The following is a 15,411-nucleotide window of genomic DNA, read 5'->3' on the forward strand; positions in this document are numbered from 1 at the left end:
CCTATACGACTTACTCTTTAAATGCAATCAATTCTCTGCACTTTTCTTCATATATTTTGTCTCCAATGTAGCCCACAATTTCTTCGCAAAAGTTATGTTCATGACACCATACTTCTGTTTCTTTTCCAAGCATAGCTGAATTGTAGAACATTCATGAGCTTTCAATCTTTCCCATTTTTCTTTTTTCATCGAAAAAGGCATGTCTCCTAACACAACAACCAAACCTTGTTGTATCAAGACATCTCGATCCTCACACTGCCACATAGCAAAGTTGTTCGTTCCATCAAATTTCTCAATTTCAAACTTAGCACTCTGAACCGTCGTCTTGATTTTACTAGTGCCAGACTTTTCTTTAACATCGTCACCACTGGTAGAATCACCAGTCTTCGTCATTGCTTGATCGTCACAACCTACGTAAGAACCTAAACTCTGATACCACTTGTTGTAAACTAAACAAAAAACCAATCAAGCAATAAACAAAACACAACGATTTTAGAGTTCCTCCAATATATGAGTACCTCTCTAACAACGGAAGCTTTATTGATTACCAACAAATACAAGAAAACTCATAAACACAAAGTGTTCTCAAGTATACAAACTTATGCCTCTCAAAAACTCTCACACATCAAACTCTATCTCACATCCATCTATTTATACTAATAGATGTCATAGGTTTACACAAAGTTCCTAGAATATAGAAACCCAAATCCTATACTAAAACCAAATCCCCAACCAACTAGGAAACACAAATCCAAATATCTTGCGTCCAAGATATCCTAATCCTTTTTAGTTTAGGCATGTTGATTTAATGTCAAATCCAACAAGAGAGAGTCTTACTTTTGAGAATCTGCTTAATATTTCTCGTCTTGAAAAACTTGACCATTATTTAACTTGTGTACAGTGAATTTCTTTTGTACAAGGGAAGTGAGATAACTTTTGGGAATGTAAGTATTAGTGTTATAATAAGCTTTTGTAGTCTAGACAGTAAACAATGAATTAAATTTTCTTCGTCGATCCAAACATATATACTTTCACGGAAGTTGAAATACTCATTGTCTTTGGAAAAAAAAAATTGTTTTCTTCTAGTTGTTGATATGATGCTAATAATTATTGAAACGAATTCAAATGGAATAAAAAAGGTTTAATCTGTTGATAAATGAATTCCAATGTGCTGACTATTACTTATCAAATTCTTTACTGTATCTTTTGTTTCATTTCTTCGGAAACAATGACAAACACTCCTCTAGCGCAAGCGAGGATGAAGCGACAAAAGTTTTGAGGGTTTACATGAATGCTTTGTGTGACTTGACTTCACCTGAAGTGAACAAATAAAGAGCACCAATTATGTTCACGGCTTGCTTAGTTGCAAACTCATGGTACTAGGTAAGGATGGGTAAATACTCATTGGTTATGGGTAACTGCAGTTACCCATCCATTTAAATTAAATGATTACGGTTATGGGTAACCGTTTAGATAAATAAACGGTTATGGATATAACCGTTTACCCGCGAAATTTAAATGAGCGGTTATGGGTATTAACCACGGTTATAAACGGGTAACCGTTTACCCATTTATTTTATATATGTAAAACTAACACAAACAATGTTCTCGATCCAATAATACTTAACACCCAATAAATTAGCAAGGAATTCATCGATTCTTCTCTCAATAACACTACTACAGGAATGATGATTCTTATCATTAAGGAATTCGCTAAATTAATTTAAATTTCTTGCAAGTAACCGTGAAATTGACAGAAATATCTTCTAAACAATTTTTGTAACCCAATAATACTTAGCAAATATTATATTTACCTTCATTGGTAACAGTTAAAAATACCGTCCGTAAACTATTATTTCAATTATTGGAATGGTATAAGGACTTAAAAAATTAAAATACGGAAATGTATGATGAATGTACCTATAACGGTGTTTAATTGTCAAAAAAAAAATTATGACATTTTTTTTTTTAATTTTCAAGTTGTTAAAAAACATGTAGATGGGTGAAAAATGGGTAATGGTAAATAAAAAGGATAAACGGGTTAAAAAGGGTAAATGGGTAAACGGGTATTAAACGGTTACGGTTAAATGGGTATGTGACACACCCCGTCCCGAAGGAGGGCATGCTGGCCGTCACGTGAGAGTGACGTAACCATTTGCACAGTACGGAAGCTTTAATTATACAATTTATAAGTTGATACACCCGAAGGTGAGTCCTAATTTTGTCAAATCTGTCAGAACACCGTCGAATTCCTCGTAGTCACCACACCTTTGTGATTCCTGAACCTGGAGGGGCGCAAAACCAAAATTGAGTGGGTCAGTAAAACAATTCTTTTCCAAATCCAAACATTTCTCAAAACGTTGTAACCCCTCTCCGTAAAACCTGTATACTTTCCCAGAAATGTAAAATATAAATATACATATATATTCTCAATACTTCAATTTATTAACTCAACATTTTTTTCTTTATCAAACATGCCATGCCATGTCTAATTCAACAGTTAAATATGGATGCATCAACAATAATCATATCAGGTGCAAGAAAGTAATCAACCGGAGGCCCTCTAATAGCCCTGTACGGTTGAACCTAGAGCTCAAATTCTATCACTCTCACTCTACCGGAGTCACCTCTGTGACCTGTCCGGCCTTCTGCACACAAGTTACGCTCTAGTGCTTTCTCATCAATCATCTGTGCACATAATCTAAGGTCACCCACCAGTCGAAATCTCACTAACACTCTTCGACTGGCCCGTCGCACCCACTCCGCGTGGACTGTGCGACCAGCATCTACTTGGATCCAAGGCGAGCGTGCGATGCGGTGAATACTATAAGCACTAAACTATGGTGCAGGATTTGAGTTCAATATATATATCAACATCATCATAACAGTATTTAAATGCTCACCTGATACTCACCTGTGCGTCCGCCGCACCAATTCATACATATGCATCATATATCAATTCATATCATTTCATGCATGGCAATTCGATTCACATTTTTCATATAATTCTATATACTTTTCGCATACTTCTATGCATGGCATTTCAACTAATATATCTCATATACTTTTATACATTTTCATTTAAAGCATAATTTCATGCATTTTCAATTTCTGGAAAACGGCAAGTATATATGTATACGGAAAACAAAACTGCCCACTCACCTGGAGTTCGCCCTACAACTCCCTAGCACAATACGCCAAGGCGTCATGACGATCGCCGCCTAGAACAGTAATCAAATCCAACCTCAGAATTCATATCGATAGAATATAACTTATATAAAATACGTCACTACGTAGTTCGATCCGGAAGATCCACCACTCAGATTTTAAATCCATAACTTCCAGAGGTCCACATTATACCTCTAGGACAACATCCTAAAATTTCATTACCATCCAACGGTCGGATCTCCGTCAATTTCCAAAACTAAGTGACGGTTAACATTTTATTTTATGAACTTACAACTCCAATTCCGGAAGATCCGTAACTCGGATTCCCAATCCGTAAGTTCCAATAATCCTCAAATATTACGTATTCCAACGTATCAAAGTTTGGTAACGATCCAACGGTCGGATCATCAATTCACATTTTCACCTAATGCGAAAACTATAAAACGTTATTTAAAGCACCTAACCAATAATCGTAATAACTTTCTCATACGGTGCTCAATTTGGGTATATGAATATACCACAGTGATCTACTCGACGTCATGGACGTCGACATATTTTTAAAATAATTTTTTACTGTAGCACGCGCCCCCACGCGCCAAGGAAGGCACGGGTCCACGCGCCCCCCACGCGCACCTTCTTCTTCCTTGGGTCGCCGGACTGGTTTTTCCGGCGGCCGTTTTTCAAATTGCCATAACTTTGTCATTTCTCAACGAAATCAAGTGATTCAAAAACGAAAGTTGTAGCCCTTGAAGAGACAAAGAGAATGGTACCTTGCACAATACCTAGTTCACCGTGGTTTGGCCGGAAACTGCCTCGAAAGCCTCGGAGGTCGCCGGAAACTGGGTATTTTTCAAATGAGTATAACTTCTTCAATACTCAACGAAATTGAGTGAAACAAAAAGGAAAGTTGTAGTACTTGACAAGAAGAAGAGATTGATACCTACCTCGACTCCTAACTCGCCAGATATTCGCCGGAAAATGCCTCGAAAGCTCCGGCCAAACTTTGAACTTGTCGATCTCCGTGTTCTTACGTCCAAAAACTTCCAACGAAGCACTCCGAGCTTCCTTGGGACCTCACTAAGCTCGCTGTGATCTTGTTTTAGCCTAAATCGTAACCATTTAAAAGATCATGAACAGTACATAAACACGGGACTTTAAAAACTAAAGTTTTCCGAAGCAAAACTTACCTGAAATGGATACCATCGTGATCGTGAAGTCTTCATGGTTCCAATGGTGGTCTTAGATTCGTCGTTGGTATAGATTTAAGGTGGTTTTGTGGCGGTCCGTGTGAGTTCGAAGGAGAGGGAGAGAGAACTGAGAGATTCGTGAGGGAGGAGAGAGAGAGAGACAAGGTACGGGAATTGGGGAAGGTTTTGAGGTGTGGGGATCCCACGTGTCCAACTCAATCCAAATTGTTAAATTTTCATCCCTTAGTCCCGTTTAAGGGCATTTTCGTCTTTTCACGTTCTCGGAATTAAAATTCCGGGACGGGCTGTGACAGTATGCGATTATGGGTATGGTTAATCGTTTATAAACGATTATGGGTATGGATATAACCGTTTAAGCAATTACCCAACGGGTAAACGATTATGCGGATATGAGCATAAATGGTTATGGGTGAATAATCATGGTTATCCGCCCGCCATAACCGTTGCCCATCCGTAGTACTAGGGTATGCTTAGTTACAAGCTTAGGTTAGTAGGATTAGTAATATCAAAGAATGATGAGCAAGTCCTTATAAGTATATATGCGAAGTATATACATATATTCTCTTAATTTCCGATGTGGGATAACTGGCTCCCCCAGTTCCCGGTAGTGAAATGCAATGAACCCCAACATTGTAATCATTGTTTGTTTTTTGTATAATTCGAGATTTATATTATTGACACTGTGACATACAGTAAATAAAGATGCTTATCAGTTAACGTGCCATGCATGCAAGCCCTACACCCTCTTTGTCATGATTTACTTGGCAGGTTGCAGAACGAGCTCTTTTTACTTGTGCCGAGCACATTTCTCAAAAGCAACGCAAAGGAGATATTTTTATTATATTTTTGCCAGGTCGGCAGAAATTCAAAGGTTGGTCAGTTGGGCGTTTAGACCTTACGGCTGGTCTCCAAATTAGACACAATAAATGCAGCAATGCACGGAGCAATTCATGTTAAAACTATTTCTTTGGGATTTAGATTGAAATAATAACAAGAAGAGAAATGGTCGGGTAGTTTCTTAAAAGTAGGATTTTCTATCAAGTCTCTGTTATATTATATTTTTAGCATAATGTTGTATAACATCATTATAAGAATTGATGTTAAATTATGCAGTGTCAGAGAATGCATGAAAAATTTCACTTTAAAAGAGTCTCATAAACATTTTTCTAATCACAATTTCCATATACATATCAAAATATAAAACGCAGAGAATGTGCAAGATAATGAATGAATAAAAGTTGTACAAAATAAGGATTATTATTAAGTCTACAAAAGAATCATATTAGATAACAAAAACACAATTAAAACACAGATTAACACAGAAAAATACCATCTAAGCTATCACAATATAGACTAGTAGCAAAAACTATATGTGTAACCATTTAATTAGAAGCACTCTTTAATTACGAAGCGAAGAATAATGTACAAATTAGTGGTATACTATAAGCACAACAAAAATAGAGACTGCAAGTTTTGTTTTTTGGTTGTGGATATCAAAGATCCTCACTACAAGATACATGATATATGAGAGTCACACCTTGTTATTTTATCTGCTTAAATACAATATTGTGAATTTTGTTTATGAGATAGTCATTTCATATAGTTAGGGTGATCCATTGTCAAAATCTCACCAAACATTTTCATTGCATACCTATGTAAAGGTATAATGTCATAATTCCTCAATAATTAAAAACTATATGAGCTATATTATAATATTGTAGGAGTAGTTTCCATTAGAAATTGTTATTAAAACTTAAAAAAATCAAATGTTTAATTATTATAAAAAATAGTGCATCATCATTGATTTTATAATATCAATAACAACGCATTTTTTTTCTTAAACATCCTTATCCAACAACAATAATAAAATTTTATTTTATTAAATAGGATAAGCTGTATGAATTATAAAACGTAATTGCGTTAGGTTTAAAAAGGAATTTGAGATTGTGTTTTATGATAACAAATGTCATTTACCAAGTACAAGGACTTTATTAGATTCCAATATAATGGAGGTGGGGTTTTACATCGTTGATGTCATGTAGCTTGTATGTTCATCCTCCTATAATCTAATTAACTGCAAAACAATTATCAGCTGATTAATTAAACTCTGCTTTCGCCCCCAATTAAAGCAAAGTATTCATGTACTTAATCACCCATCATTCCCCTCCATCTCTACCCTAATTTTCTCTCAAAGCTGCCCACTTTTTGATCCCCACATTACCAAAAGTCTATCACTTGAACCTTCAAATTTCTGTATCGAGCCTCGAGCTCTCTCTCTGTAGCTGTTTCTTGTTTCTGAATCTTTTCTGGGACACCTCTCTCTCTCTCTTTCTCTCTCTCTCTCTCTCTCTCTCTCCCCCCTCTGCCAAACTTCATAGCTTGAAGCTTCTATGCTTAGAACTTTGGCTTTGTATTCAATTTTGGGTAAGTTAGATCTGGGTTAGTTAGCCGACAGAGACGTTCACCATTCATGGAACTCTGAAACTGAAATCTAACTCCCATGGATTTAAATTCGTTTTGACGTTTCTCCTCAATGCCAACGTATCACTGTAAGCATCTATGTTTATAAAAAGTATACATTTTTCCCCTGCCCTTTTAGCAATCGTAGCTCCTCAATTTAAAAGTTCTGTAATTTATGCAATTTTGATCGAAACCCATGTTTTTTATTGCTGAAAATTGTGAACCCCCACCTTTGATGTTATTCATTTGCTGATTAAAATGGCGTTTTGGGTTCGGTAACCGAACCCCCTTGCTCCTCTTTAGCTCTAGAATCTTCAGGATATATGTGGGTTTTGCTTTGAATTTGATAAACCTTTCTGGGTTGTGAGCTGATAGAGTTTTAGGGTTCTAAGCCGAAGTTTAGTTAGACAGGAACCGTAGACGAGTATGAGGAAGTATGTGAACCATCACTCAGCAAGGGTGATTGGTGATAGGAATTGGGTTATTCCATTCATTACTAGCTTTATCATATTCATTACCCTCTATTTCTCTGCCATTTCCGGGCTATTTACCTCCCCACACGATGGAGAGAATTTGTCATTCGACATTATTCCCTTCGCAAAATCAGATGACACAGGTGGGTATTATGTCGAATCTGATTTGAAAACATCATTGGACACCAACGGGAGTTCCAAAATTGGGGCACCTAGATTTGCGTATCTTATATCGGGCACAAGGGGTGATAGTCATAGGATGATGAGGACTTTAAGCGCGGTGTATCATCCAAGAAATCAATATATCCTGCATTTGGATCTTGAGGCTCCGCCGCGTGAAAGGTTGGAATTAGCAAGTTTAGTGAGGGCTGATCTTACTTTTCGCGAAGTGGAGAATGTGCGTGTTATGTCTCAATCCAACTTGGTGACTTATAAGGGCCCTACGATGATTGCTTGTACTCTGCAAGCCATTTCCATTCTATTAAAGGAGAGCTCAGAGTGGGACTGGTTTATAAACCTCAGTGCATCAGATTATCCTCTCATGACACAAGATGGTATCAGACTTTTCTCTCTGCTTCTTGTTACTTTCTTTGATCATGATCGATGTTGTAGTACGCTTGCATAAAGTTTCCTGCCTCGATAGTTAGAGATATTTAATACATATTTTGTGCATGTGGTAGCAATTCCATTACTTAAATTGAGTTTCTTTTCTTCTATATGGCCCGTTAAAACGTTGCTGGCCACATTCTTCATTTTAAGAACTTTGTTTTTTGCCTGAATTGTGAAGCATTAGTTGTCGTAGTGTGGATTTGTGTAGCTACATGTTCTCCATTATGCTACTTCTAATTATGACGCGGACTTTCTCAGAAAGGGAAAGCGGGGTTCTGTATATGGTGATGGGTTAAAATGAGTCTCTTGTTGAGATTGATGGGTTGGGGATTTCAAAAGACAAACTTTTCAACCCTCGTAGTGTGCTAGCAGAGTTAGTGGCTGCTGATGAATCAATATATTCTGTATCTCTTACTATGTCGCAATTGTTGATTGTAATTATTGTTTGTTAATGAACCCTATGTGTATACCTAAGTTTTGCCTGCTAATACACAGTGCTCTATCGGTACGCCATGAATTGACATTTTTCTTCGAATACCTGATGAAGTCTGTTTTCATTGACTGTTCCTGCCTATGATTATGAAATACTCTTATAAAAGCCTGTGTGCTAGAGTCCTACAAGGCAGTTATCATAATTTTTCAAAGATATTAGTTTGGGACATTCATTTCTGATGCCCATCTATCTACCTTTCATTTACGAGAGTTTTTCTGGTTATAGGAGTAAAAACTGCTCCGTCCTGTTGATTTACCAGTGCAATCTCATGAACACTCTTTAATTAAGCTGCACCCAGAACTTTTGGTATTTAGCTTTGTGTCTGTGTGGTACAGTCCAATGTATGTCATGTGACGATTTTCAGTCTGTGTTAATTGATCGGTTTCCTAATGGTGCAGATTTGCTTCATGCTTTCTCCAATCTTTCCAGAAATATCAACTTTATTGAACATATGCAGATCACTGGATGGAAACTGTAAGTAAAGTGCATATAGCCTAACAAGAGAGTATTTCATTTTTGGAGCTAACCATTACATAATCATGGTTAATGCTATAACGCCTTATTTTGCAGGAACCAAAGAGCAAAACCAATCATAATTGATCCAGGCCTGTACTTATCAAAAAAGTCTGACCTTGCACTAACTACTCAGCGCCGATCCCTTCCTACATCATTCAAGTTGTTTACAGGTATATATGTATACACATACATATAGAGCACCCTTTATATATGCACACTTTATAACTGTCAGCCCATTTTCATTTATATGAAATTTTTATTGCATTTTTTTGTTTAATAATTATAAAATTACATAGCATAAACATATTTCCAAACTTAATAAGTATTAGAATGGAAATGCTTTTTCCCCGCTCATTTAATTCTGGCCAAGGGAGTTTTAATCGTCCTACTTGGGGCTAAATGATCACACTGATAAATTGGATTGGACAAGAACCAGGATTGAAGGTGGGTCTAGTCTGATTTGCTGTGAAAAGAAATCACATGCCAATCAAACTGTATATATATATATATATATATATATATATATATGTGTGTGTGTGTGTGTGTGTGTGTGTGTCTAATGACCCACCAGAACTATCCGCCTTCCTCAGCCCTGACAAAGGGGGGATATAGAACAAAGATGAAACTTTACATGTCAAATTCTGTTTCTTCTGCAAGTTGTGATTCGCTTGGCTGATTAGAAATAGTCTTTATGACTTCAATTTTCATTTTGAAATTAGCAGTCAATCTCTATTTAAATAAATAGCTTGCCTCATTTTGCATTTCTCTTTGTGTGCAGGTTCAGCGTGGGTAATGCTAACGCGATCATTTCTTGAGTATTGTATATGGGGGTGGGATAACCTCCCACGCACGATCCTTATGTACTACACAAATTTTGTTTCTTCTCCGGAAGGCTATTTTCATACTGTAATTTGCAACAACGAGGAATATCGCCACACCGCAATAAGTCACGATCTCCACTACATTGCTTGGGACAGACCACCTAAGCAGCATCCCATCTCTTTATCAATGAAGGACTTTGACAAAATGGTAAAGAGCAACGCTCCCTTTGCTCGAAAGTTTGCAAAGGATGACCCAGTGTTGGACAAAATTGATAAAGAGCTTCTAGGTCGCACAAGCCGGTTTGCGCCTGGGGGGTGGTGCATAGGCAGCCCTGAAGGCGGGGCTGACCCATGCTCCGTGCGTGGTAATGATTCAGTGTTTAAGCCAGGTCCTGTTTCGGAGAGGTTCCAAGAGCTGCTTCGTACACTATTATCCGAAGATTTTCAAAGAAAGCAATGTACATGACAGAGCAGAGATAAGAGTTGGAACAAAAGAACCCAAATGTACATTACTGTACCATATATTTACAAGGCTGATGTAAAATGACATTGATTTTTTTTTTTTTTTTTTTTTTTGAGAAATATAAATAGAAGATGCAAATTCACAATATCCACTTAGCTTTATTGTTCTGCAGATAAAATTAGTTTCATGTATTTTTCAATAATCATATCTGGTGAGTGATCAGTGACCTTCTTGTGCCGCAAGCATCTCGATGCGGTTCCGGACCCGGTCCACTCCAACTGGGTTGGGCTCTAAGAGCATGCAAGCTATCTTTGTTGAGTCCTCACCATGCACAAGGCCTAGTGTTTGCACGGTTGGAAGTCCGCCCCCTCGGGCGTTCACCATCCGTACAACCAGTTGGGTGGCCGCAACATCCGTGGACAATACGGGAATGTTGTACAAGGCAACCCACGGACGTGCCCGATCATTGAGATTCCTCTTGCCGGGGATACGCTTGTTGGGCCTTCATCGGGCTTTTCTTGGAGAACGTCTGGCATGGGCCATCCTACCCATTGGCTCCCCATGAAATTGGGTTTGTAGTAGCCTATCACGCCTGATTGTGTCTGGTGCCTTGCCTGTAACGTGTGCTGCGGCATACAAATATACTGGTTCTAACGTACAGAATTAAAGATGAGTTTTTCTTACAATCTACGCTAAATTAATATAAACTACGGGAAGAGATTCAAACTCAACATAAAAGTGGTGTTTGAAACCTTAGGACCAACCTTGGAATCTATTGCCAATGTCCACTGCCACTGCCCTAGCAAGCCAAGCAGCTTCATCCATATATGCCCGAGCAAACGGGTGGAAGACAATGTCGTCGACAACCCCCAACCGAGGGCGAGCCACGGAGTGCTGCTCAAGGTTGGTGGCTCCAAATGCTGCTTCAGCCATTTTCATGACAGTTTGCTGCAAGGGGCTATATATGGCACTTCCTGTGCTATCATGCATAACATGACACCATTGTATGCTCGGTCCTCAAACTTGTTAATGATGACGGACTTCGGGTCGAGCCTGGCAGCACTTTCAATGGCGTCGAGAACAGCGAGGTTTCGTGATTCAGATATGAAAAGCTTGCAGCACAGTAGCATGGACTGGTCTATGGTTTTCTTCTTCTTGTCCTAGTGTCAATAACAGCATTCATCTCATTCATGATTTTTACTGAGACAGATCTGTACATCGTGTCCTAGAAGATGAAAATGTACCTAAAACGACATTGTACACCATCTAATTTATCAAAAGAGAAGTTTGAAATCAAGTGCAAAGGAACGGACATGCTATCATAGTCACGTCTGCATTATGCAGTAAACTTTATGTCAACTAAAATAGTGGAACATTATCAAGAAATTAAAATGGTCTTAATCACGCTATTATTTAAAGTTAAACAAACATTAAATAAGAAGACCATCTTTACGAGAATCACATCATACATCATGAGTTTGCACTAATCAACTGACAAGTGTACGGCTGTTATTGTTTATCAATTATGAATTCAGTTTCATCTGGTTGATCCTTCTCCAGCAGGCATCAGCCAACAGGAAAGCTTATATTAACAGCTCATAATTTTCCATTTGCAAGAAATCTTATTTGTCTAAAGAACATTACAAATAAAGTAAGCAACCTTAAAATTTAGAACTAGGTTAATTTCAAAGGATGGATGGTATGGTCCCAACAAATCTACAAATCACACGTATAATTAGTACAAAATCAGAGATAATCTTTGCATGCAACTGGAGAAACATATATACCTCATATCTATTTCTCTCGTCATGTAACAGTGATCAAATAACGTAATCATGTGACTTGATAAGAGATAAGGAAGAAAGGATACACACTAGTGGCGGGGGAGAAACTGAAGAATCTCCCCCATGAAATTGAAGTGAATGATTTCTACCGCTGAAAAAGAAGAAGTTGTTAGTCTGTTACCTTGCAGCCTTGGCTAAAATCCATTTTCTTCTTTTTCTCCAATGTTTAAACTTTGCAGCTGAAATTATTTTCTGTTTCTGAGACCGGACAGTCTGGGAAGTGCTTTTATATAAAAGCCATGTTCTATGAGTCAGCATTGGTCCCTCCATGCTCTATATATAATAAATAAACAACCCACATGGTGAATGTGATTAAAAGCAGCTTGGCACATAAGCTGCTTTCTGATTCAGCACCTTTTGTATGACTGCAAGTTACTGTAAAAATCCAGAAGCAGATGACTTGGAAAGCAGATGATGGTCTCTTGTCACTCTTGTTGCTGACAACACCTAAGCAAGCTCTATTTGTCTTTACCATAAACGTGCGGCGCAAACTACAAAGCCATGCGTGAAAGAAGAAGCATCCAAAATGTTCTACTTTATTATTTCAGTTTTTTTACCAAAATAATTATAAGGGTAAAAAACTGTTTATACCCTCATGTTTCGTGGTTTTCAACATTTAGTACATAAAGTTTTTTTCGTCTTAGATTCATACCGAAAGTGTAAATTTTGGGACAGTCTCATACATCCGTTAGTCAAACTGTTAAATCTGCCGTTAATTGTGACGTGGCGCCTATGCGGATAATGATTGGACGCCACGTGTCATTCACATTTTTTTTTTCTTTCTTTCTTCTTCTTCCTCCTCCGACTGCAACTTTTTTTTTCTTTCTTTTCTTCCTCCTTCTCCTTCTTCCTTCCTCCTTCTTCCTTCCCCTTCTTCCCCTTCTTCCTTCTTCTTCCTTCTCCTTCTCCTTCTTCTTCTTCTTCTTTTCTTCTTCCTTCGAATCTGGCGAAGTTTTTTTTTTTTTTTTTCTTCTTCCTCCTTCTTCCTCCGAATCTGGGGAGGAAGAAAAAGGAGGAAGAAGAAGAAAAAAGAAAAAGAAAAAGAAAAAAAAACCTTTATCTTCCCCAGATTTGGAGGAAGAAGAAGAAGGAAGAAGGAGAAGAAGGGGAAGGAAGAAGGAGAAGAAGGAGGAAGAAAAAAAAAGTTGCAGTTGGAGGAAGAAGAAGAAGAGGAAGAAGAAGAAGAAGAAGAAAAAACCGAATTTGCAACCCAGATTCAGAGGAAGAAGAAGAAGAAGAAGAAGAAGAAGAAGAAGAAGAAGAAGAAGAAGAAGAAGAAGAAGAAGAAGAAGAAGAAGAAGAAGAAGAAGAAGAAGAAGAAGAAGAAGAAGATGCTTCTTCCTTCTTCTTCCTTCTCCTTCTCCTTCTTCTTCTTCTTCTTTTCTTCTTCCTTCGAATCTGGCGAAGTTTTTTTTTTTTTTTTTCTTCTTCCTCCTTCTTCCTCCGAATCTGGGGAGGAAGAAAAAGGAGGAAGAAGAAGAAAAAAGAAAAAGAAAAAGAAAAAAAAAACCTTTATCTTCCCCAGATTTGGAGGAAGAAGAAGAAGGAAGAAGGAGAAGAAGGGGAAGGAAGAAGGAGAAGAAGGAGGAAGAAAAAAAAAGTTGCAGTTGGAGGAAGAAGAAGAAGAGGAAGAAGAAGAAGAAGAAGAAAAAACCGAATTTGCAACCCAGATTCAGAGGAAGAAGAAGAAGAAGAAGAAGAAGAAGAAGAAGAAGAAGAAGAAGAAGAAGAAGAAGAAGAAGAAGGAAGGAAGGAAGAAGGAGGAAGGAGAAGGAAGAAGAAGAAAAAAAAAAAAAAAACCTTCCCCATATTCGGAGGAAGAAGAAGAAGAAGAAGGAGGAAGGAGAAGGAAGAAGAAGGAAGAAGGAGAAGAAGGGGAAGGAAGAAGGAGAAGGAGGAAGGAGAACGAGGAAGAAAACAAAAAAAGAGTTGCAGTCGGAAGAAGAAGAAGAAGAAAAAGAAGACGAAGAAGAACAAAAAAAAAACGTGTCAAAGGAAGAAGGAGAAGAAGGGGAAGGAAGAAGGAGAAGGAGGAAGGAGAACGAGGAAGAAAACAAAAAAAGAGTTGCAGTCGGAAGAAGAAGAAGAAGAAAAAGAAGACGAAGAAGAACAAAAAAAAAACGTGGATGACACGTGGTGCCTAATCATTGTCCATATAGGCACCACGTCACAATTAATGGCAGATTTAACAGTTTGACTAACGGATATATGAGACTGTCCCAAAATTTACATTTTAGGTATGAATCTGAGACGAAAAAAACTTGATGTACTAAATGTTGAAAACCACGAAACATTAGAGTAGTAAACAGTCTTTTACCCTAATTATAAAGTAAAAAAAAAATTGAATTTAGATACAAAAGATGGAGCACATAGTTAAGTAATAAAAGTGTGATTTGTTGTATAATCCTTTGTATATTTAATGAGTCTTTCGATTTGATTAATATTTCATTCCGATCAAAAACTGTATTTCTTAAAAAGATTTAATCATTTACCTCTTAATGAAAAATTTGGCGAAGAATATACATTCTTGTGATTTGTATCCAAGAATCAATTAAAACTTGAAAAATTGGATTATAAGATTCTGAAACATAATTTTTGTTTAATTAGACCAATAATTCTAATTGAATGAGTATGAGTAAGGATCCATAGATAAAGATGGAAAGTTGTTTCTTAATCGTAACTAAATCTTTAATTTGGAATTTGTATTATGGAAATTGAAACAAAATGGCTATTAAACAATGACGGACGTTGACAAATTGCTTTAGCTCGGCGGAAACAAAATGCTTTTTTTTAAGATCATCTCCAATCAAAAGGGCTAAACATAGACTGTTCAGAATTATAGCCCTGAAAAAAACTTTTTGAACAAATGATAATAATTATCTACACTAAGGGGGAGGGGAGTAAGCTAAACCTCATAATGGACTAGCAATAAAGTGGTTCAAAATTACCTTTGGTGAGAATCGAAGCTAAGACCTCTTACTTACAAGTGAAGAGAAATAACACTAGATCGTAGTGTCAGGTCATACTCATATACAATTTTCAACCGAAGGGGCTAAACATAGCCCTCTCAATAATTGATTAGTTTTAAGTTTTACTTTAAATTTATTGGTTAATTTAGTTAAATTATCGTTTGATGTTTTCAAATCTAACTGTTGAATTTGAATCAACTATTGCAATTGAGGAGCTAAGTATCCAAAAAAAGCTAAGAAGGGGGGGGGGCTACATTTAACCAGCCTAATGCCCATTTGGCCAAATAATGGTCTAGTAGGCTCCATACAATTATAGACAAGTCATCGGTTGAAGATGAGTTTTTAGGCAAATCAAGTTATTTTTTGGCTTTTGGACCTTTAACCCTC

General features: G+C 37.2%; 1 protein-coding gene and 1 long non-coding RNA gene across 2 annotated transcripts; one reads left to right on the top strand and one right to left on the bottom strand.

Moving 5' to 3' along the window:
• Window positions 1-6,409: 6,409 nt before the first annotated feature.
• LOC103404739 (beta-glucuronosyltransferase GlcAT14A-like) lies at window positions 6,410-10,358 on the top strand. The gene is made up of 4 exons (XM_008343696.4): window positions 6,410-7,863; window positions 8,810-8,885; window positions 8,982-9,097; window positions 9,706-10,358. The coding sequence occupies exons 1-4, from the start codon at window positions 7,263-7,265 to the stop codon at window positions 10,212-10,214; spliced, it is 1,302 nt and encodes a 433-aa protein (XP_008341918.3). The 5' UTR covers window positions 6,410-7,262; the 3' UTR covers window positions 10,215-10,358.
• On the bottom strand, window positions 10,232-12,296 carry LOC103404740 (uncharacterized). The gene is made up of 3 exons (XR_003770548.2): window positions 12,177-12,296; window positions 10,976-11,455; window positions 10,232-10,837 (listed from the first exon to the last, which is right to left on the bottom strand). It is a non-coding gene; the product is annotated as an uncharacterized lncRNA (long non-coding RNA).
• Window positions 12,297-15,411: the final 3,115 nt, after the last annotated feature.

The sequence above is a fragment of the Malus domestica genome, chromosome 17 (assembly GCF_042453785.1).
Source record: "Malus domestica chromosome 17, GDT2T_hap1".
Taxonomy (NCBI): Eukaryota; Viridiplantae; Streptophyta; class Magnoliopsida; order Rosales; family Rosaceae; genus Malus; species Malus domestica.

Coding starts and splice junctions, on each gene's coding strand:
- LOC103404739 (XM_008343696.4), top strand. CDS start 7,263: ATGAGGAAGTATGTGAACCATCACTCAGCAAGGGTGATTGGTGATAGG. Junction 7,864..8,809: donor TCCTCTCATGACACAAGATG/GTATCAGACTTT, acceptor CTAATGGTGCAG/ATTTGCTTCATGCTTTCTCC. Junction 9,098..9,705: donor ATCATTCAAGTTGTTTACAG/GTATATATGTAT, acceptor CTTTGTGTGCAG/GTTCAGCGTGGGTAATGCTA.